Below are 23,287 nucleotides of genomic sequence, written 5' to 3'. Positions count from 1 at the left end.
ACATGGCAACCCAAGTTTCCATAGACAGATAAATGGATAAGCAAAATGTAGCCTATTCATACAACGGAATATTATTCAGCCCTAAAAAGGAAAGAAATTCTGACATATGCTACAATATGCATAAATCTTAGAGATATTATGCTAAGTGAAATAAGCCAGTCACAAAAAGACAAACACTGTGTGATTCCACTTATATGAGATACTAGAATAATCAAAATCATAAGACAGAAAAGAATGGTTGTCAGAAGCCAAGGAGAGGGGGTAATGTGGAGTTACTGTTTAACAAGCATAGAATTTCAGTTTTACAAAATGAAAAGAACTGTGGAGATGGATGGATGGTGGTGATGGTTCCATAATATTATGTACATACTTAAGGCCACTGAGCTCACATTTAAAATTAAGGTGTTATATATTATGTGTATTTCAGCACAGTTTTTAAAAATTGAAAAAAAAATCAATCAATATAATATACTACCTTAATAGAATAAAGGATAAAAACAGTAACTAAATACTGATGGAAAGAAATAGACTGTAATGGCTGATAAGCTCATCTCCTCATCTCTGAATTCTTTCCAAATAAAAATAGACAATTAATCCCTCCAAAAGAATTGCATATTAACAAAACAGTCTACAACTCTGTCTGGATCCAGAAGAATGGCATGTTTGTGCCATTGTGCGTGGAGGAGAGTAATGGAAACTGACACCAGTTCTGAACAGGGCTACACCACCTTACTGAAGAGTTTGGGATTTAGTCTGTAAGTACCAGCATGCTATTGAAGGGCTTCACACAGAAGAGTTTCCTTATCAAACTTTATGGTTATTTTATTTCCTGCAGCAAATTACAGATCCCCCCACCAAACTGCTGAATCAATCAGGAAATATGTCCTCTCTTACAACAGCAAGTCCACAAGTGGGGGACTTCAGGATCAATTGGTGCAATAGCTCAGTGATGTTATCAGTGACCCAGATTCTTTCCGTCTTCCTCTGCAATCTTCATCTTTATCCTAAGGCCATAGGATGGTGAGGGCAGCCTACTTCCTGGGTCAGATGCAGCAGGAGAAACTGGCTTCTCTTTCTCAGAAGCCAAAAGGAATCCTCTCTACTTCACACTGGCCCAGTTGCCTTCGGCCAGCCCATCTCTGAACTGAGTAGTGGCAGAGGGGCTGGGATTGCCGTGAAGAATTCAGATAAATGTGCAGTAGAGTGATTTTGAAGGAGTCATTCATCAGAAGAACAGAGATCGGATTAGAGAAGGACAAGGCAGGAGACAGGGATAATTAAGGGGTTGCTCCAACAGGAAACATGTTAGCCAAATGCAAGTCCCTAAATTTCAACAATAGGGGATAAAGAGAAGATGATAAACTTGAAAGATACTTAGGAAGTTTATTAATGTTTTGTATATTAGTATTCACACTCGATGTTCCTGGATAACTAATGCCTCAGATTTAACTAAAATTAGTTTCATAAACTGCTTCTCCTTTATTTCTAACTGCTCAACAATTGTTGTGCTTAGCTTTGAATATGGATCGGTTTTTCACTTGATTATAAACCTGTTCAAAGCGTTTGTGAATTTTCAGGCTTTTTGTGTCTGTGCTAAGACAACACAATATTCTTAAAACTTAAAACACAAAAAGCAAAAATGCAAGCGTTTTACTCAGGAAAATAATGACACTGTCCTCATTAGAATGTCTTCTGCAGTGACACCCCAAAATCGTGTCATCTGAGCCAGATAGCTCTCTGCTCCATTGGTTGTTCAGATGTTTCTCCTTCTGACCCAGAACGGGAAGCAGAGGACCCAGGAGGAAACTTAGGACCCACCAGAGTCCAGCTGGAGATTGAAGTGATTCTGCAAAGAGTAGTAGTTTAGCTTAATAAGGTTGTTGTGGTTCATTGAAACCTCGGGTTCCTGATGGACCCTGGGTCTGATGTGCATTTGACTCCACTCCAAGACAGAGTAGATACAACCTCCTCATTATGGTTTCAACTGGTCGCACTCTAGGTTTACATGTTTGTTTCTGGTTTCTACTGTTTTGCCTTGTTTTGACTCAGTGGCTAAGGACAAGGCTTTTATTTCAGAGAATAATAACGAGTAATTTGCTATCACTTAACTCACCCCAGGTTACTCACTGTCGGAATCTACTATCTCTTCATAATTTGCAAAGACCCAGTGTGACTCCAGTGAAGACAAGATTAATTGTGAATTAGTGACGAACTCCGTAATTTTTTTTCAAGAGGCCTCATGGAAAATGCATTCGAATGAAGTCTTTTCCACTACTCTTTTTTCCTACTTCTTCAATAAAGGATGCAATTTGACCACAAGTTGACTCTTCCTTTCTTAAGAGCCAGTCTGAGTTAACAACGGATAAACACAGCCAGCTGGGGCAGTGTAGGAATGTAATAGTGAATGTCCACTCGCACTCAAGTTGGAAGAGGTTGGCCTGAGTGAAGGGACTCCTTCATGTGAACGAAGGAAATAGTCTAACCTTGGGAGCAGGTGTAATGCCGGTGTAGTAAGAGCAAGACTCCTGATGGCTCCAGGCTTTTATTTTCTCACCTACAAAACAGAAACAATAGTCCCAAGCCCAGTAGATGCAAAGATCAAATGACAAAACATCATTACAAGGCTTTACAACAGCTCCTAGTTTACAGTAATCCCTCAGTAAAGTATTATTTATCATTTATTAGCTCTTATCACTGTATCTGCAGCATGATGATACAGGAGGCTACATGGAATTTTTTCTATTTTTCAAGAATTGGTGACAGAGTCCACGTCTGAAGATGTACTCAACATTCTAACCCCCCAAAAATCAATTGAGATCTTGCGGAGAGGTGCTGTCATGGGTTGAATTGTGTTCCCCCCACACACACTAAAAAAGGCTACATTAGAGGCCTAGTCCCCGGTGCCTCACACTGTGAGCTTACTTGGAAATGGGGTAACCAAGTAATCAAGTTAAAATGAGGTCATCAGGGTGGGGCCTTTTCCAATATGACTGGTGTCCTTATAAGAAAGGGAGATTTGGACACTGAGGCAGACACACAGGGACGATGTGAAGACATCGGGGGGAACATCTTGTGAAGACAGAGGATTGCAGTGATGCAACTGCAAGCTCCGGAACACCAAGGACTGCAGGAAACCCCCAGGAACTGGGAAGAGGTGAGGAAGGGTCCTTCTACAGGTTCCAGAGGGAGAGGACCCTGTCACAACCTTGCCTGTGGACTTGTGGCTTTCAAAACAATAAGACAATACATTTCTGTTGTCCTAAGTCACCCAGTTTGTGATGCTTTGTGACAGCAGCCCTGGAAACAAACACAGGTGCTTTCCCACAATACCGGGCACTGCATCCCCCGCGGCCCCTGGAGGGTTATGGGTTTATGAGGGGAGAGTCCCCTCTCACTCAGCATCCCACAGCGAGCGTGCGGCACTTGAGTGTGTCTGCTCTCTGGAGGTGAGGGAGAGGAAATGCAGCCATAAAGCTTGTGGGTGTCTACAGGAGAGCCCCCATCCCCCACTGACGGGCTTCGAGCCTTGGGTGGGACATTCCAACCTGTTCCAGAACAGCCAGAGCAAGAGCTGGCAGTGTTAAGAGAAGGCATGGCTGTGTGACCAGGTAGAGGGGCCATGGACCACCCCTGGAGTTCAGAGTTTGCAAGAGGGAGAAAAGAAAGATCCCACCAGTGCCTGCAGGCCCCAATACTGGGCCACTGGAGAGAGATGAGGCAGGAAGCTTCAGGCTTCCTGGGAATTGCAGCATGGAGAGCCACGCAGAGCAAAGCCTTCAGCAAAACGCTGCCAGTTGAGGGTCAGTATGAAGATGAGGCCAAATTATGAAAGGGGCCACCAAGGCCTAAGAGAACAGCTCAGAGTTGAGTGGCTCTTTATTGTGGCCAGTATGAGCCTTCACATACTCAAATAGATTGAAGAGATAATCTATAGAAAAGGGACCGTATCTTGACATGGGGTTTTACACAAGGGGAATAACTCATAGCAAGCAAGCAAGCAACTCATCTCTCTATGAATAGCCATGTGTCAGAGATTCCCTTGGCACCCACACTGCACATAGAGGAGACAGGCGAGAATGAGGCTGTCCCAGCCGTAGTCCCAACCATCCCACCGTCGTCTACATTTGTAACTATCTCATGCAAGTATGTTATAGAAAAGATCTGAGACAGCTTTAACGTAAAATCAATTATTATTAAATTGGAATAAACACGTGAAATACAGGGAGCTCATTTAATTTCATTTACTTAAAAAAAAAAAGAGTAACAAAGGTTGTTTAAAAAAAAAAAAGAATTCATAGTATTGCCATCTGTGATGGGTAATTGTATGTGTCAACTCGAGTGGGCCACAGGCTGCCCAGATGGCTGTTAAACATTATTGCTGGATGTGTCCATGAGGACGCTTCCAGAAGAGGCTCGCATGTGAACTGGTGAGCCGAGTAAAGCAGGTGGCCCTCCCCGGTGTGAGTGGGACTCGTCCAGGGCTGGAGTGAAACCAAAAGGCAGAGTGGAGTTGGATTTGCTCTCTGCCTGACGTTGAGCTGGGACACCGTGCTTCTCCACTTGCCCATCCAGATCCATGTTCTGCTCTCAGAGCAGTCAGGTAACTGGTAGGACTGAGCTAGAACATTCCGGTGCGATCACCTGATGGACACTTAATACGGGAGTGGGGAGGAGTGTTGCAAAATGTGGGCAGGGAATAAAGAAACCACAAGTGATAGAACAATATGTCAAAGTTGTTAAGAGCAGAAGCAAACCGTAATCATCTAAGCCTGAAGAGGCAAGTGAAAATCATGCTTGCCTGGACCTCAGGAGAAAGCCATGTGGGGAAGCCCACTTTGACAGGAGCAGTGACCTTTGCTCAAGGGGCCCACCAGCCCTTGGCAACATCACGGTGGGTGGGGAATTGAGAGAATAAACAATTTGCCATTTCTCTCCTGCAGTCTCCTAATAGGGTGTCCTGTTTCCTGCAGCCAGCTGGAGTAGGAGGGCAAGGGTGCCTAGTGATGAACCCCATATAAAGCTCAGTCCCCAGGGACACAAGAGACTGGAAAAGGATGGAGGGGAGAGCTGGAGAGGCAGGCGAAAGATAACCAACACAGCCCTTCTCTGCCTTGCTCTGGACCCTGAAAGGCTAGCCCACATGGGCTGCCTCATCTCCAGTTCTCGGACTTACCCTTCTGGTGATGTTCAGCCAATGAAACTAGGGGTCAGGAGGAGACAGAATTCCCCTGTTCTGATCATGGTTTTGATAGTAGGCTCAGTTCCTCTATCTAAGGTCTCAGTACCTGTGAGGCAGCCCACATCCTTGGCTGCAGCTTTTCCTGCTGCAGTGACATGGTTCCTGCTCCTTGCCCCTTAAGTCTCAGGGGAAGTAATAGCCTCCGTGTTATTGGTCCCCAGTGTGTCAACATCTGTTTTGGTTCCCATGACCTGCCCACATTTCTGTCACTAGTTCCTTCATTAATCTTCCTTTAGGTAAACCTCTAAGACTGCCTTCTGTTTTTCTTCCAGGACCCTGAGTGATACAAAAATGCACAAAAGTTTACACAAGCCATCAGCATGCCCAGAATGAGTGGGCTGCATGCCCAGAATGAGTGGGGTGGTTGTGTAGTGACTGAATCTTTGGGGGGATACGCAGTTCTCTCTAGATCACTAGGGCAAGATAACCCATTCACCTCCTTTCCCCGACAAGAGAACCAGAAGTGCTTAGCACTGACAAGGATGCTGTAGAAAAGACGTGAGCATCATCTCGGGGACGGGAAGGGTTAGACTAGCTATGCAGGCCCCATGATCTGTTCTGGTCTTCAGGGTCTCGTATTCTCATTCTTGGCAGTTGTTTCAAAGCCCAAGGCAGCGGGTGTTTTATTTGGGGTTCCCTCAAAAGCCAAAGCTGACATGAGGATTCGGATATTGTGAGAGAATGGAAAAGTGATACAGGAAGGGAGGAAGGTCAATGATGTATGCATCAATTAATGAGTTCCTGTTACAGGGAACTGGGTTTCAATCTTTTTCTCCCCCCGCACTGTGCATCTTGTATCTGCATTAGGCATTAACCAAACTCCCCCATCGGCAGGAATACCTGCTCAACCATAAAGAGTAACGTTCTCCTGTTGCATCAACTAGACAACTCAGTAAAAGATAACATTCATTCTTGATCTTGTATAGAATCTCATGACCCACCACAATGATGATGACACTTAGATCTGGATTATGCAAACTGTCAATAATACATTATTTGATGTACAGCCCTCTGTCTCAAAAAACACTTATATAACTGTGCCTTGACTTCTAGCCGGTGGAACAGTTCTCAGAGCTTTCTGAGGGGCTCTTCCCAGGTTATAATCCTCAAATTTGGCTTGAATAAAAGTTGCCATTTCTTTCTTAGATCAGCTGATTAATTTTTCATCAGCAGGTTGGCCCCCAAACAACTTGGGCTTAGTAACCTATGGGTCCGCATTCAGATGCTTCATTACTTTCTCCTATAGCGGTCAGTTCACATCATTCATCTTTCCAAAAATTGTCAAGCTCTGTTATGGGGGTATACAAATTAATAGTAAAGTTTATAAGGAAAAAGAAACAAGCAAGAATAGCCAGAAAAATAATGAAAAGGAAAAAAACCTGTGAGGGGAGACCTGCCCTATATTAAAACATACTACAAATCCTCCTTAATTAAAACATTGTTGCACTAACACATGAACAGAAAAATAGACCAGTGGAACAGAAGAGAAAGAACAGAATCAGGGGCAAATACATATGGGAATTTAACACACTATAAGCATTGTATTTCAAATCACTGGAGTAAAGATGGACTGTTTAATAAATGGTACCAGACAATTAGGTAGCCTTTTGGGAAAATATAAAATTACATTCATATCTCATACTGAGGCGGGAAGCCCCATAAAAAGATAGGCAGGACCCCCAAGCAGGGCCACTACTCTCCTGCCAGCACCATCCAGTTCCCTGGCCCAGAGGCTCTATCTCACTTTTTGCCTCTGAAACGGCTTACTTACCCCTGAAATTCTATTGGTTCCCTGAGCCCACTCCTGATTGATTATTTCCTTCACTCCTGATTGGTCCATTTCCCTCACTCCTGATTGGTTATTTCTCTTCCTCCTGATTGGTCCATTTCTACAAAGCTTGTTCCTAATTAGTCAACTTTTGTTATACCCTATTTGCATATGATGTTGCAAAGTGTAAACTGGCAGCCTATAAAAGCCTCTGTAAACCTACAGACGGGTCCCAGAGCTTGGAGTGTTAACTCCTGTGGGCCCGCTGGCATAATAAACCTGAGTTCTCCAACTCTCTGAGTGCTGCTTGGTCTCTCGTCCAGATCCAGGTTGCTGTCACAACTGAGCTGTAACACCGAACTGTAACACTGAGCTGTAACACATTTTTCTGCAACAATACTATACATGAGAATGAACTCTAAGTGTATTAGGAATGAAAATGTAAAAAGTAAAGTCACATACTATATTATTCATAAAAAGAAAATTAATAGTTTGGAGGAAAGGAAGCATTGCAGTAGGAAAAACGTACATTGACACCATACACCTACTGTCAGTGGAGAAAATAAAAATAAAGCTGACTTAAACTACCTGTGAATTGGTAAAATTTTTAAAATACATACATGTAAGATACATGTGGTGTGTATAGATATTCCCTGTAAGATACAGGCATCACTCAAGTACTAGGAGAAAACACAGGTGAATTCCCATTTAATCTTAGTTGTTGAGTTGTTGTGACTGGCTTTTTAACAATAACTCAAATTCCATAGATAATTGTCTTAGTCATTTTGGGCTGCTCTAACAAAAATACCATAATGTGGGTGGCTTGAACTACAACATTTATTTCTCATGGTTCTGGAAATTGGGAAGTCCCAGGACCATGGCACCAGCAGACTTGGTGTCTGGCAAAGGCTTAGTTCCTTCACAACAGATGACCGTCTTCTTGGCGTGTCCTCACGCGGCAGAAGGCGTGAGGGAGCTCTTGGGGACAAATCACAACGGTGTGGATTCACTTACATTACAAGATCTAAAATGAAGCTGGGGGCCATTAGGGAAGTAGAACTTACACCACACGCTGGTGCTATATAAATCCTTGAACCGCCCATCCTGGGGACAATGGGGAACTTCTTTCTGTGGTTACCCACTAGAAACCACAGCTTAGCAACCAATCTGCTGAATGCCTGCAGGCAGTAATCATAGTTCTGTAAAAATAACTTATGTAACTTTTCTGGAATGTCCATATTGCCTTCATAAATCTCTGTCATTTTCTGTTTCCCTTAGAGTTTACTGGAATCAGTGCCTCCCAAACTGAAACTTTTAAAGTGTCAGATAAACTCTTTTTTCATTTGTAGCGTTCATGGTAGGGAGGGGTGAGAGAGTTGACACCCTCTGGGGTCTCTTTTATCACGGCACTAATCCCATTCCAGAGGTGTCCACCTTCATGACCTAATCACCCCTCAAAGGCCCCACCTCCAAATATTATCACCTTGGGGAGTAGGTTTCAACATATGAATTGCAGAGGAGTTATAAACATTCAATCTATAGCAGAAATGATACCAAGCAAGACCCCGTAGGGTCCTTCCTTGTACAAATCTTTTCCATTTCCCCTGTTTCTTGTCCATAAGTAATAGGCTTCTTTCAGCCTCTTCGACCTTCCCTGCATTCCAAAGGGCAGATTCAAACAGTTGCTAATCAGGGAAGGGAGGGAATGCAGAAATAAGAGAGGAACAATCAAGAAACAATACTGCAGCCTTGGGGCAGGACCTTGGCTCCTCCTCAGGAATATACATAACAACACCTTTGAGTTCTTCTGTAGGATCTAGGGTTCCTCTACCCCCTGCGTCTTATTTATAGAAAAGCTGGAGTCTCCCAGGCCTTAGATGGTTTTGGGGGGACATGGGGGCCCAACAAATGGCTGGCATTTTAATTAAAAGTAACTTTCCTTTTTGTTACCAAGGCTGTTGTCCCCAGGACCATACCCCTGCCCTCCCTCCAATAGAGCCCATTGCTCTTACCTAAGTGGCTGCAAAGAGAAGAAACAAGAACTGGTCAGAATTGAAAGTCCGCCATGGTGGAGGATTTGACTTCCAGTGGACCTTAGCCTCATACACTCATTGTAATGTATTGGCATGCTAAATGATACACCCACCAGCACCGTGACAGTTGACGGTTGTCATGACAACAGCTGGAAAAGTCTGTACAAAGACTGATTGGCTCCAACACACCTGGAAGATGGACATAATGGCAGAAGACTTCCATAAACATCCACATGGCCTGACCTGAGACTGGAGCTGTTGTGAAGGAAAAACCAGGCTGGTCTAACAAGATAACTCACAAGTCTAGGAATGTGGAGAGGCTGGGCTGGGCTAACAAGATCACTCACAAATCTAAGTATTGGAATACTGATATGGGTTCTGCTGGACTAACTTGTAAATCTAGGTTAATTAGTGTTGGTTTGCTGTTCATGTTTTTTGCTAGCCAGCTGGGTTTTCAAAGATACATATCTGGCTTTGGAATGTTGGTTTGCTGCCTCCCTGCCTCCACTTTTGTGATGATAATGCTGCTAAAGCTGTTCTATGCCTATTGGCCGAATACCCCAAGCTTGTACTTTACCCTATAAAACCTCATGCGCACATCTTGGAGGTGCTCAGAGCTTCGGAGCAGAAGCCCCTCTGAGCCCGCCAGCGTAATACATCTGAGTACTCCAACCCTCCAAGTGGTGCTTGTTTCTTGGCTGGCCTGTCGTTTCTGTAACAGTCTCATGATTACAGCTAATTTCCAGAAATCGTCAGACTCCTTTGATCAGCAGCAGGTGGCTCCATGGTGACCGTCAGGAACAGGAGTGGGTCTGTGAGGGGAAAGGAATGCATGAGAATTTTCTGCAAGAAAGCTCAGGAACAGATAAGGTTAAAACTTACAGTTAAGCTTCTTGTCTTGCGGCAACTAGGTGTACTTATTAGTGTAACAGAGATGGAGTTAACCTTTTATTCCTGCAAGCCTGTTCCCCACCTCCCCCGGGACTCAGGCCTTTGATCTTTAGCTTACAAAACCTGTTTTGCCCAAGGCTGTTTCCTGGTCCTTTTGCAAAGTGGCTGTAATCTTGTCTTCCTGCCTCAATAGAAATTCAAATGTGAATGTGTCGTGGACCATTCCATCAAGATCCTCATGGCCCAGTACAGTTCTTGTGCGTTCTGCCTGTGCAAGTCACACGATGTCCATCACAGATACATCTGGATACCTGCCTACCCACCATGTTTTCTGCTTTTTCACAGGCTCTGACTTAGAATAAATAGACTTAAGTTAACTGCAATTCTTTCGCAAGCTGTGACTCCCCTTTTCCCATGTGGTTTATTGATTTCAAATTCCACCTTCTGTGGAAAGTCTCTCCTCATCTGTTCAAATCCAGTCACTCAGGTCAGCCCCCATTCTCCTGCGAGAGACTCTCGTGTCTCTACTGTGGCGTTTGTGTCATTCTGCCTCATGTCACAGCCACGCACACGACACCCACGAGTACCAGCTCATTTCTGTGTCTCCCAGGGCACCAAGAACAAACACCATTCAACACTTGCCCAACTGAACTGCAGTTAAGTGGCCCCTCTTTCAAAACAGGAAGTAGGTGGGGTGGGGAAGCTGAGCTCTAAGCGGCTGGTAAGCTGACCGGCTCCTAGGAGAAAAGTGGAGTGGACTTTGGATCTTTCTAAACATCCTTCGTTGGAACCCAGTGCATTCATTCCCTGCGGAAAGACAAGCTGCCTACAGCAAAGAACTGGGGAGAGGAACAAGAGAGACGTGGCTGCTGGCAGAGCAAAGTGAGTACCTTCACTCGGTGGGTGAGTGAGAAGTAAGGCTCTGCCGCCCAGCGAGCCTTGGAGGAACCCAGGTGTGGGGTGGAGCCCATGGCACGGCTTATTGTACCAGTTGCTCCAAAGAAACAGAGAGGAAAAAGAAAAGAAAAAAATGTTTTAAACCAGAGCAGAATTCACAAATAACCTAGAAAACTGAACAGCACGAGACACTCAGTGGTGTCTACACCGGCGGCAGGGCTCCAGTTGAGGGTGATGCTCTCCATTTAACTAATATTTATAGGACTGGGACCCTGGGGAATGCGTGTCCACCCGTCCAGCCTCAGCTTCCTTTTCCAGAAATTGAGAGAATTGGACTCACTGTTCTCCAACAGACTTTCGACCTCTGAAAATGTTGTAATCAGATAGTGCTACTATATGCAAAGCGCCCTGCTAAGCATTATGAGAGACACAAAACCAAAAGAGATACAGTCCTTGCCCTCCAGTAATGCTTAACTTCTTTGGGCCTTAGTTTTCTCGTCTGTCGAGCTGTGCAGGTGTACGGATTAAAGGTGATGTATTTGTAAAGCACTGACTGCCTGGCTCTCTGTAAGTGCCCTATAACTGGTACCTAGTAGTGTCTCTAAAGTGGGATTAATAAACTCATGGTGGGAGGAGATGCTCAAATGAGCTAATGGAAGCAAAAGTCCTTTTTCAAAGTAATCATGAGTGCACACGAGAGGGACAACTCTATTGCTTTTGGTTTTTTTAGCAGCATGAATCCGATGACTTCAGCGGCCCCCCTGGCCAACTCTGTGTTTGTGGTGGCACCCCAAAATGGGTACACTGTGTTCCCGGGGGGCATGTCTCAGGTGCCCCTGTATCCAAACCAGCAGCCCCAGGTGCACGTAATTCATGGGAACCTACCTGGTTCACAACCATTTGTGAGTGAGCAGCTGGCCCAGAGGACCTTGAAAGAAGGCAAAACCTTAGGGGTAAGTGAAATTTCACTCTGTAGGCAGGGGCCACGTGGGTAGAGTGTGATGAGCACAAAGATTTATCTACAAGATGTTCATCACAGTGTTATTTACAATATGAAAATAATAGGGACAGTCTTCCCTGTAAATTATCTCCATTCTGACCACTCCACATCCACACCGTGGAATCTGGGCAGCCCTTAAAAAACATTTGAAGAATCCTTAATACCATGAGGATGTGTTCATGATGAAATATGAACTTAAACATAGAGAGATATGTTGTATTATCAATATGTAGATTTGAAAAGAGTGATGGAAGTTTAGACACCAAAACGTGAGCTGCTCTTTCCTCCGACTGCTGGGGGAAGGGTGTGCAGTTTTTATTTCATGTTTATCTTTTCCATATTCCTTTGTAGACCAGGAAAACAAAAGATTTATTAGAATAAAAAAGAGGCACAAAGGGGAGGCCGGGTCCAGCCTCTGAAACAAAGGCTTCTGTTTGTGGTTCTCCCAACAGGCCGTCCAGATCCTCATTGGCCTGGTTCACATCGGCCTGGGCTCGGTCATGTGCACCGTCCTCTTGGGACAATACACAGCTGTCTCACTCTACGGGGGCTTTCCGTTCTGGGGAGGCATCTGGGTAAGTAACGCCAGCCACCCTGCAAGTAAGTCCCCGGGAGAGGGCTCCCACACGTAGGGCCACCTTATCAAGCCGTGCTCTGCAGAAGGTTCCCAGCCCAGGGAGCAGGCAGGGTGTGAATCCAGCTCAGGTCTGGTTCGCCAAGCATTTCACTTTGCCCGGGCTGCCATGACAAATGCCACTGACTGGGTGGCTTGAATAGCAGAAATGTATTACCTCACAGAGGTCTGAGATCAAGGTGTCTGTAGGGCTGGTTTCTTCCGAGGCTTCTCTCTTTGGCTTGTAGATGCCCATCTTGTCCCTGGGCCTTCACACAATATGTGTGTGTGTCTGTTAATCTCCTCTTGTAAAGGCATCAGTCCTATTGGATTAGGTCCCACCCTAATAATCTCATTTAACCTTAATCATCTCTTTAAAGGCCCTGTCTCCAAGGACAGTCCCATTCTGAGGTGCTGGAGGTTAGAACTTCAAAAGATACATTTTTAGGGGACTCAATTCAGCCTCTAACACCAAGGGGCAGCTCTGCCAGGCAGCATTCACCCAGAGGCGGCGCCTTTTCTAATCCACCCACCCTAGAGGCCAGGGAACCTTTTTCTAGTTTTTCAGCGCAGAGGTGGCACCTTTTTGTAATTCACACAAAAGCACCCACGTGTAAAAAGATGTACTGGGAACAGCCCCCAAGCGTTGTTTAACATATGACCACAGCCTGAGCTCTGGGGGGAAAGCCTTTCCATGTGTGGTCAGGAGGCACTAAGCCATTAAGCAGTGGGGAACTCAGCCCCCTGATGGGTTTCAGAGTCCCCATTCTGGGAAAATACTTCATACGTTAGATATGGCAGTTTTTTTCTGGCAAAGTCCATGGCTTTCATCAGAATCTCAGGGTGACCTGTGACTCCCTGAAAGGTTAAGAACAGCAGGTTCTTTCTCTTCTCCAAGTTACTGCCTTTATGATTCTTTTGCATTCTCCTCAGTGTCCTCCCCCTCCACACACACACACCCACACACACACTCCCGCTTCCCTTCCCCACCCACCACTCTCACTTTTTCTCCCGGTTACAGAGTCTGTCCCTTGACTCACACACCTGTCTGGGACTCAAATGCAACCTTTCTCGTAAACAGCAAAACTCCAGAGTAACCGAGACGTCAGCCCAAGTCAACCTTCTCCCATGAGATTTAAATAAAATAGCCTAGAGTTACCCCCACCCTCCTACCCACACAACTGCTGCGAGATGGCAGAGCTTCTGTTCTTGGGAGCACCCTTCTCTGAGTCCCTGCTCTCTCTCGTTCCCATCCGGGGCTCGTCTCCCGAGACTGAGGCTTTCTCTCCGCTCTGCACAGACCTAACTTGGAACCAGTTCCACTCTCTCCCCTCAAGCACTGACTCACAAGGCAGCTGTGGAGTTCGGGGCAATGAAGAGGACTAACACGCCAGCCACAAAATGACTCGCTATTGAGTATTAGATTCCAATGAGTGTTATATGCCAGGCAGGAGGCTGGCCTGGCATCTCAGATGCCTCACTGGCCATCTCTCCTTCGCCAGGATGCTCAGCACCCTTCAGCTCTCGTGACCCCCCCCCCCTTTTTCCTGCAGTTTTGTTGTTTGTTGCTGTCTCAACCCCAGGACGATATTTCTGTTTCTTAGAGATCGCTAACATCCTCTTCCAAAACAAAGTCACATCTCCTTCAGGACCTCAAAAGGACCAGCAGGAACTTCAGAAATCCAGCCTTTTGTTCCCTTTCTTCCTCATCAAGTCTCTCTAAACAGAAGGGTGTACAGTGGAGATTTGTTTTTCCACTTACAGGGAAAATGCCATTCCCTTTAGAAGGCATATGCAGCTAGAGTAAGTTTCCACATAAAAAACCATTTCCACTCCACTGCAAAAGCATCTACCCTGAGTGGGAGGGAGCACAGGGTGAGGGTTAAGAACATGAGATCGGGAGTCAACCACGTGTATCTGATTCCCAGCTCTACTACTTGCTGGATGGTCTTGGGTGAGCTGTTTTCAATCTCTAAGTCTCAGTCCATGCATCTATAAAATGGGAAGAATAATGGTGCCTGATGGGCCATCAGGCAATTCAATAAAGCAAGGTTTACAAAAAGCACTTGATGTAGTGCTCAGCAGAGCTTTTCCAAAACCATGGCTGATGGCCTCGCAACCCACTGTAGCTACCACACTGGGCAAAGGATGGCAGGTAATCCCATCAGCCACTCTGCCTGCAGATGCCAGTGCTGAAATAAGCGCACACAATCTACCTCATCGTCTTCATATTTGATACTCAGCGTTGTAAAGAGGCAGCATTTTTCTGCGTAACTAAAAAGTACTCACCCAGATGTGCAGACAGGCAAGGACTGATGTTGGGCGCAAACATTTAGAAGCAGAGCAGACGCTGGTAACCCCTTCCTTCTTCCCTGTAAAACCCCTGTCCCTGACTGAACCCTGAAATAAGGATGGGAGACCAATGAGAAGCACATGTGGGAAAATAAAAGAAAGGAAACAAGTGACATTTACTGAGCACCTCTTATGTATAGGACCTGCTATGTGCAAGACAGACTAAATGCCAGATGCAGGGCAGAAATTACCACATGATGATGACGCTTAGGAAGACATGTCCTTTTTCCATTTTTTCAGATGAGGACATGACTACTTAGAGAAATCAGTGACTTACCCAAGATCACATGAGTTTCAAGCCAGAATTTAAAACCAGGTCTGCTGATCCCACTTCACTGCCCGGTCATGTGGTGCCAAACAGTCCCCTCATTCATTCATTTATTCATTCATTCTTTTCCCCCGTGTTGAGCTGGGGTCCCAGTGGAGGAGCCTAGAGCCCATGAGAGAATGTGTGTGAGAACAGAGTCATGGAAATCTGAAGATGGGGGCCTTAACCTCTGACCTTTTTCTAAACCCCATCTCTCCCATACCAGTTCATCATCTCAGGAGCCTTCTCAGTATCAGCAGAAAATCAGCCAAAATCTTCTTGCCTGGTAAGTCACCTCCTGAGACCGGCTGTCCCAGCTGCGGACCTACGGGAGAGACACACTAGGGGAAAAGAAGGTTAACACACCATCCTTCCCCATCCTTGCACCTATTTATAACCAGACACGGGGCCCTGACACATGCTCACTCATCCTCACACACAGGACTGTGAAGAAAAAGCCGGGCTGGGCTAACAAGATAACTCATAAATCTAAGTGTAATAACTGACGGTTTACTGATCTAAGTTCTGCTGGGCTAACTCATAAATCTGAAGTTTAGTGTCAGTTTACTGGGCTAACAAGCTAACTCATAAATCCAAGCTCATCAAGTGTCAGTAACGTGATCTGTTCCTAATAGATAAGTTCCAGTGTACTGATTCCTTGGTTTTGCTGTTCAAGCCTTATTGGCTAATAGCCCCGAGCTTGTAATTAACCCTATAAAACCTCATGCACACATCTCGGAGGTGCTCAGAGCTTCGGAGCAGAAGCCCCTCTGAGCCTGCCAGCGTAATAAATCTGAGTACTCCAACCCTCTGAGTGGTGCTTGCTTCTTGGCTGGCCTGTCATTTCCGTAACAGGGCCACATGAACCTGGCCAGAGTCCCAGGAAGGAAAGAGTCCAGAGGATTCAGGGGAGGGAACAGCAACACAGCCACTTTAGTTACGGCATCAGAACGTGGAGACAGAGACAGAACAGCTTCCCTGAACAACTGTGAGAGGGGCCAGGACGAGGCACAGAGCTCCCGGGGACCAGGGCTCCTCTCCAGCCGAGCGGGACACTGACAGTGCCCGCAGCACACAGAACAGACCCCCACTGTTTCTGCAAGGAAGCTGGGAAGGCTCAGGCACCTGCCTCCCTGAGGAATCCCTCCAGCTGATCTCTGTAAACCAACACGGAGGAGGCTTTGTGGTCCCCCAGCAATGGACCGAGAGTGTAGCGAGAGTTCCTCTCGCAAGCAGGTTATCTAGGGTAAGGGGTTTCAAGATGGCCAAGTCCCTACATCAGATGAAAGCTATTTGAAAGTCTCCAAAGAGAAGCTCAGAATTCTGGGCATGTCTTTCTGCACATGGCCCAGGATCTTGGAGCATCAGAGCCTGTCACAACCCAAGGTACTGGGGCCAAGCCTCCTGCCTATCTCCTGGGGCTTAAAAGGCTCACGTGTTTCCCAAAGATTATTCTTGGGGACACTTACTCTGTAAAGGCATACTTGGGGAAATTTCTGTTTAGTTATCCCCTCTCTAGAAGATCCATAATCCTCGTTAAGGGCTCTGAAAAGTCCTGCAGCAAAGATCTGTTTAGCTTTTTTTTTAAGTATAGTCAGTTTACAATGTTGTGTCAATTTCTGGTGCACAGAATAATGTTTCAGTCATACATATGCATACGTATATTCCTTTTCATATTTTTTTCTTTGTAAGTTACTACAAGATATTGAATATGGTTCCCTGTGCTAAACAGTAGAAACTTGTTGTGTATCTATTTTACATACAGTAATTTATATCTGCAAATCTCAAACTCCCAATTTATCCCTTCCCACCCCCTTCCCCCGGGCAACTATAAGTTTGTTTTCTATGTCTGTGAGTCTGAAGACCTGTTTAACTCTGTTCAACCTAGCTTTTTTCTAAGTTCATTTACCCCAACACCTTTTTGCACAGAACACAGCTTCACTTGCTGCAGGACTTGGGTTCTGGGAATTCACATTAAGAAATACTTGAGTTGCTGCTCAACTCAGAGCAGTTTGCCTCTTCCACTCTGACCCTCTGTGTCTTCTTCAGCTGAAGGGCAGCTTGGGCTTGAACATCGTCGGTGCAATCTTCTCTATGACTGGAATCATGCTCTTCATCACAGACATTTGTATATCCCCGTTCTATGTGTACCCCAGCTATCCTGACTATGCCTTCTGGGGTTTGGTGAGTATGCCCCCTGACCAGTGCTCCTCTGGGTTCCAGCTTAGCTTGGTTTAGAAAATTGTCACAAAGGGCCTGACAACCGAGCTTCTCCACCAAGCACCATAAGAACTGGAATGGTTTAAAGTCCCTGGCCTGTAGTTTTATTGTTGTGTTACTTTAAGAATGTGACTTTCTAAGCCTTAGTTTCTGCTTTTGTAAAACAGTACCTACCTTGTAACAGTGCTGAGAGAATTTGATGCAATTATACATATAACGCATATGTACTTGCCAATCTGCACCTCTGCTCACTTTCTTGCCTTCCTGACCATTACTAGGGACAAAGAATCAGCAGAGATGTTCCGTAAAGTGTCCAAGAGTATAAATATTTACAGCTTTGCAGGCCATCTGGTCTCTGTTGCAATGACTCAACCCTATCTTGCAGTCAGAAAGCAACCATAGGAAATGCATAAACAAATGAGATGGGCTCTTGCTGATAAAATTTTATTTACAAAAATAGGCAACAGGCAGGATTTGGCCCATGGACCATAATTTGTCAACCTGCACTATATACAGATCAGCCCCATCCAATCGAAATAGAATGTGAGCGGCGTATGTGATTTTAAATGTTCTCACCACCATCCTGTAAAGGTGGGAAAAAATAAATGAAATTCATTTTAATATCTTATTTAACCCAGTATATCCAAAAGGTTACAGAACTTATGTAAAAAGATTCTTAGTTTGATACTTTGCATTTGAGATATTAAGTCTTTGAAATCAGTGTGTATTTCATACTTGCAGCACATCTCAGTTTAGGACCAGCCACATCTCAGGTGCCCAACAGCCACCCGGGACCGAGAGCTCCCGTGTGGAAGGATGCAGCTAGAGATGAATCCCACATAAACTCACTCTCCCCGTCTGCATAGGAGTCCGTCCTCACCCGCCCGCTCCAGGCTGTCACTTCCGGTTCCCCTGCCCTCCTCCCACTGCCTCTCTTCTATATCATCCATTCTCCCTACACCCTACTAGAGTTTTTCCATCAGCATATAAACAGGCTTTTGTTTCTTCCATCATGAAAAACAAACCAACCAACCTCCTCTTGGTCCTATTTCCCCTGCCAGCTTCACTCCTGTTTCTCTGGTCCTCTTTGCAGAAAAATCCTTAAAAGAATTATCTGCACTCACTGCTTCCAACACTCCCCTCTCAATTTCTCTCTTGAACCCATTCTGATCAGACTTTTGGCCACACTTCTCTAAAAACCACATCTGTTTCAACTCCCCAATCAGGCCTCCTCTTTGATGGAGGTCACATGGCATCCAGGCTCCACCTGCAGCTGGTTCTCCTCAACCCTCTCTCCTCTGTCTCCTTTGCTTCTTCTCTGTTTCCCACTCTCGCAGGCTCAGTCCTTGGTCCTCTTTTTGTTCCTCTGCATGCACCGCCTTGGCCCTCTCACCCACTGGTGATCACAAAACACCTTCTCAACTCTAGAGTGAGGAGCCCCAGCCAACACCTCTCTCCCCAGCTCCCATCTCTGGTATCCAGTTGTACCGTCAACATCATTTCCTTTTTTTTTTTTTTTTCATAGTGGAGGTACTGGGGATTGAACCCAGGACCTTGTGCATGCTAAGTATGCACTCTACCACTGAGCTAGGGGGAGGACATAGCGTGTACAGGATCCTGGGTTCAATCCCCAGCACCTCCATTTAAAAAGAAAGTTAAAAAAAAGAGTAATTTCAGTTCTGCCAATATCTGATCCCAGAAAGAAAAATATTTGGTTTTGCTTATTTGCAAAACCAAATATCTGATCCCCCATTCTGGCTGCCCACCCCACCCTCGGCCCTTGGGCCTCCCATCTGAACAAGGAGAGCTGGGCTTCACCAGAGCTTTGCAAATCATGATCCAAGGGAGGGGGTGCTCCAGGGTTTGACAAGCATGGATTAATGCCCATCAAACGATAGATATCTAAGCTGCTTCAGGGACCCCTTCTCCATGGAAGGTCTTCGTTGTAAAAGAATAATTTTGTTAAAAATACATTTGAAAAGGACCAGCATCATCTGTAAAAGCCCTTTGTCCTTCCTAAGCCTCTGTGATTCATTGACTAAGACGTCATCATTCTGCCTTTCCGTTTGCCTAGGACACCCTCTCCTACCCCCACCCTCTCTAAATCTTCTAGTAAAAATTAATCTCTCTCTCCCCCCCTTCTCAGTGCCCCTGAGGCATTTTCCCTCCCTCTTTTATAGCTGTTACCTTGTCTGATATAGATTACAATTATCTACATCTTTATCTCTCTCCCTCACTCGACTGTGCCTCTCGACTGTGCCTCTCGAGATGCTTTTCTGGGCCTTTGGTGGCACCAAATAGATGTTTAATAAATGTTTGCTAAACTGAGAGGGAGGAGAAGGGAAAGAGTGAAGAAGGGGCCTCCCCTAAAGGGAGGATGCTCTAAGCAGCTGGCTCCCACAAGTGCCATTCTTAAATTATAATTGACAAACATGTATTTGATACCAACCATGTGTCGTGTACTCTTATGTTCATATTTATTGTCTTAAGTAATTAGAATCCAGATGGGATCATTCAGCCCTTGTCCTTTAAGATTAAGATGGATTCGACCAACACTTTCTCCCCAGAGGCGGTGGGAGACCCCCATTCTCCTGAGTGTTCCTGGAGAACAGCAAGGGGTGGGCTTAGATTTCTCCTGATCCTTGGGTGAAATCTACTACTGCTGAACTTGTGAAAATTGAGGGTCCTCTCATGTACTCTTTTTCCCAAGTCCCAATTACTTCCCTCCATGAAATGCCACTGTCACAAGCCAAGAAGGCTGTCTCAGCAGCTGCCTTTCTCTAAAGGTTCAGACAGGTGGTAGAGGTTTACATCAGAGCCCAGGAAACTCCTGATTCCTGAAGGTCAGACATCCCTGTCTTGTAAAGTCTTAACTTCTCAAAGGATGCCTTTCCCTGCAGGCACCACCTTCACGTCACACCGGTCAGTCCCATCTTCCTCCTCTCACCAGATGGCTTCTCTCTGTGGCTTGTCCATAGTCCCAAGTTTCTATTCCCTTCCTACAGGGAACACTGTTTCACTGTCCGACTCCAGACCACACCCTCAGGTCTTGCCCCCTATTCCTGAAACAAGTTATCAACGCATTTCCCTAAACCGGAACAATTCTTTCCCTCAGCAGAGCACTGCCAGTGAGTATTAAAATAACAATTCTTTCACAAACACACTTGACCTTCACAAAAACCCGGCCAGTTTCCCCAGAAGGCTGAGACGAGGTGGAAACGAGGTTGGGGGACTTCCTCAAAGCCATAGAGATGTCCGCTGCAGACCCAGAGCTCAGACCCCCAGACCAGGACTCAGGTCCTTCGCATCCATTCTGGTTCCAGGTCCCTGGAAAGGCTCTTTCCGGCGTGCTGCTCGTCTTCTGCCTCCTGGGGTTCTGCATTGCATGTACATTGTCCCACTTTGGCTGCCAGCTGGTCTGCTACCAACCCAACACCGTGAGTCCCGGAAGCTCCTCAGTGGGTGGCAAGAGGTCCCCAGCGGGGTGGAGACTAGAGGGCTCTGCAGAAGCAGGAGGAGCGCGCGCATGCGCAGTCCTTCCTGCACCCCCAGCAGCCCGCCTCTCGTGTGTCTGTTTTTCCAGGTGGGCTTGGTCTTCCCGAATGTCTATGTGGCAAACCCAGCTGTCATCCCAGAACCAGCAACCTCGCCACCAAATTTTTCCGAGACCCAAGAACCCAAATAAGCAAAACCAAAGATTCTAGAAGCATTTTCACTGGAACCCAAAGAAGACCTTCCCTTTCTAAGCTTTGGAAACCAGATTCTTCCCTCTTTGACAATCTAAAGGAGCTGTCTCTCCAACCGCGCGCATCCTAGCCGTGATTCGTTTCAGCCTGGTAATTCTGCTGTTCCTCTATTAAAAAGGAGACAGGAATTTTAAACGGATTTTAACAAAAAAGGTCTTCCCCAGGGCATCCGACAAGGGGCCCTTGTGTTCACCCATGTCTAGACAACCCAAGCTCCGATCTTTCAATCATCCATTCATTTAATAAAAATGCACTAAGCATTTGATATGTTCAAGGTTCTATTCACAGCAGGAGGAGGGCAAACATTGTGTACACAACAGTCCTTGACCTCAAGGAGCGTCTGGCCTCAAGAGAGGACGATAGACAAGCAATTTTCTCTAGAACGGGTCAGAGTGTGGGGATACGCAGAGAGAGAGCAGAGAGGGGTGTGACTTATTCTGGCAGTGATGCAAATAGGAATGTGGGAAGCAGAGAACAAGCCAGGTTGAGGAAGCAACATTTGAGTGGGGCACCAAGGGAGGGAGAGGGCTTTTTTAGGGAATAAGGAAACACACACCGTTGGGAAGACCTTTGAAGAGAGTGAATCATCCACTAAAATGATCAGTCTTTTTTTTTTTTTTTTTTTTTGGTGTTATAACTGAGGCAATAGTGCTCCTGAGTAAACACTGTCTTACAGTATCTTCCAAAGTTGTAAACTGAGGGAGGATTGTATAGCTTGGTGGTAGAGTGCGTGCTTAGCATGCACAAGGTCCTGGGTTCAATTCCCAGCACCTTCGTTAAAAATAAATGAATAAGTAAGCCTAATTACCTCCTCTCCCCACCAAAAAAATTAAAATTAAATAAAAATTTAAAAGTTATGAGGTGAGAAAAGAAATTTTCACATATTAAGTTATGTGAAAGGGAAGACATTCTGGCTTACATATGAATTGAATTTTTTGCTAACTAAAATAGCCGGTTTGTGGCCTATCAAACACACACTGTAGATCTGCTTTAATTAGTAAAGAAAAGGGCATATGAACCAGAAGTAAAAGGAATGTCCACGTTAAAAATAAAAATTAAATGCCTCTCTTCCTGGAACATCAATGCTGGTTCCCCTTTGATGGTAAGACGCCCTTCGCAACTGCCCAGGCCATCCTGACATGCTGTGTACCGGCTGATGTGTGTGTGTGTGTGTGTGTGTGTTTTGAAACCTTGAAGAAATGTATCTCTGACTTGTTTAATTTTCTTTGTTCTGACAAAATATAAAACTGTGCTGGAAACCCTGCTTCTCCCGATGTGATGTTTGTACTTTGGGCTCCCGGAAAGGGGCTGGCCTCTTTGGATCTTGGAGGGCTGGATGGGCAGAGCAAGTCTGGCCATCTCTCCATCTCCTTCTTTATTGCTGCTTCTCACTGCCCTGTCCGACCCCCACCTTTCACTCTACAGAACCCTAACCCTCAACTTGGCTCCTCCACTCCGTCTGCAGGGCCTCCTTCCTGACTTGTCTGACCTGGGAGTTAACTCAGCCTCGCCTGCTGTGTCTCCCCTCCTGTGGTGTGGGCCATCCCAGAGAAAGCAGCTCCTAACTCAATAGGTGCTCCTCTAGACAGGTCACACCTGCCAATGCCCTACTGAAGTCACCATTTCTTCTTGTTGGAAGAGTCCCTTTCCTCTCCCACCATCTGCACTATTAATCCTGTGTGCTAGGACCCTTATCCCAGAGGACCCCTTCACCAGCCTGGGGTGATGGCTCACTACCTCTTGGGGGCAATGAAATTTTTGCTTGCTCTGCACTACCCCACAAACTATCCATCTGCACACCTCCATTCACTCCCATCCCCTGCAGAGCAACGGAACATAAGAACGGGAAGAGATCTTAGAGCTCTGCGATCCACTCAACTACTGGATAGGTGGGAACACAGAGGTGGAGAGGACAGAAACGTCCCTGAGGCCGTCAGCCCAGCTGGGATCCCCAGCAGGACTGGAACCAGAATTTCCGGTGACCAGTCCAGGGCTCCTTGCAGAAGCAGGGACAGGTGGTGGGAAAAGCAGGGTGATTAAGGTCTGAAGACCTCCTGAGCTCCCACCTTTCTCAGCCTGGCTTTTTCCTCCCACATCCTGATGTGGGTGACGAGGCTGTTCTCACCAAAGTGGCCGAGGCCCTCCCTGGCTCTGTGTCTGTCCTTATCTCACTGGACTTCGGCAGGATTTGACCCAAAAGATCACTCTCTCCTTAAAACAC

At 45.9% G+C, this 23,287-nt stretch overlaps 1 protein-coding gene and 1 long non-coding RNA gene across 4 annotated transcripts; one reads left to right on the top strand and one right to left on the bottom strand.

The window, feature by feature from the left end:
* Nucleotides 1-532: 532 nt before the first annotated feature.
* Nucleotides 533-10,526, bottom strand: LOC135322644 (uncharacterized). Of its 2 annotated transcripts, none has more exons than XR_010383333.1 (3): nucleotides 9,020-10,526; nucleotides 5,174-6,527; nucleotides 533-2,554 (listed from the first exon to the last, which is right to left on the bottom strand). It is a non-coding gene; the product is annotated as an uncharacterized LOC135322644 (long non-coding RNA). The 2 variants fall into 2 exon arrangements; XR_010383332.1 differs by having other exon boundaries at nucleotides 533-6,527; nucleotides 9,020-9,229; nucleotides 9,618-10,526.
* On the top strand, nucleotides 10,517-22,325 carry LOC105094895 (membrane-spanning 4-domains subfamily A member 8). 2 transcript variants are annotated; one of them, XM_010986997.3, is made up of 7 exons: nucleotides 10,517-10,813; nucleotides 11,562-11,781; nucleotides 12,281-12,403; nucleotides 15,327-15,386; nucleotides 17,150-17,284; nucleotides 20,644-20,757; nucleotides 20,904-22,325. In XM_010986997.3, exons 2-7 carry the CDS (start codon nucleotides 11,563-11,565, stop codon nucleotides 21,003-21,005), a joined length of 753 nt encoding a protein of 250 aa, XP_010985299.2. In that variant the 5' UTR covers nucleotides 10,517-10,813; nucleotide 11,562; the 3' UTR covers nucleotides 21,006-22,325. The 2 variants fall into 2 exon arrangements, with proteins under 2 accessions (XP_010985299.2, XP_010985298.2); XM_010986996.3 differs by having other exon boundaries at nucleotides 10,522-10,813; nucleotides 11,559-11,781.
* Nucleotides 22,326-23,287: the final 962 nt, after the last annotated feature.

Source organism: Camelus dromedarius, chromosome 12, assembly GCF_036321535.1.
Source record: "Camelus dromedarius isolate mCamDro1 chromosome 12, mCamDro1.pat, whole genome shotgun sequence".
In the NCBI taxonomy this organism is placed as follows: Eukaryota; Metazoa; Chordata; class Mammalia; order Artiodactyla; family Camelidae; genus Camelus; species Camelus dromedarius.
Note: the sequence above shows the minus strand (reverse complement) of the source record. Positions and strands in the feature narration are given on the sequence as shown.

What these genes read in the sequence shown, in the direction of transcription:
- LOC105094895 (XM_010986997.3), top strand. Translation starts at nt 11,563, where the DNA reads ATGAATCCGATGACTTCAGCGGCCCCCCTGGCCAACTCTGTGTTTGTG. An exon ending in CGTTCTGGGGAGGCATCTGG is followed by an intron (nt 12,404 to 15,326) that starts GTAAGTAACGCC and finishes CTCCCATACCAG; the next exon opens with TTCATCATCTCAGGAGCCTT. An exon ending in AGCCAAAATCTTCTTGCCTG is followed by an intron (nt 15,387 to 17,149) that starts GTAAGTCACCTC and finishes TGTCTTCTTCAG; the next exon opens with CTGAAGGGCAGCTTGGGCTT.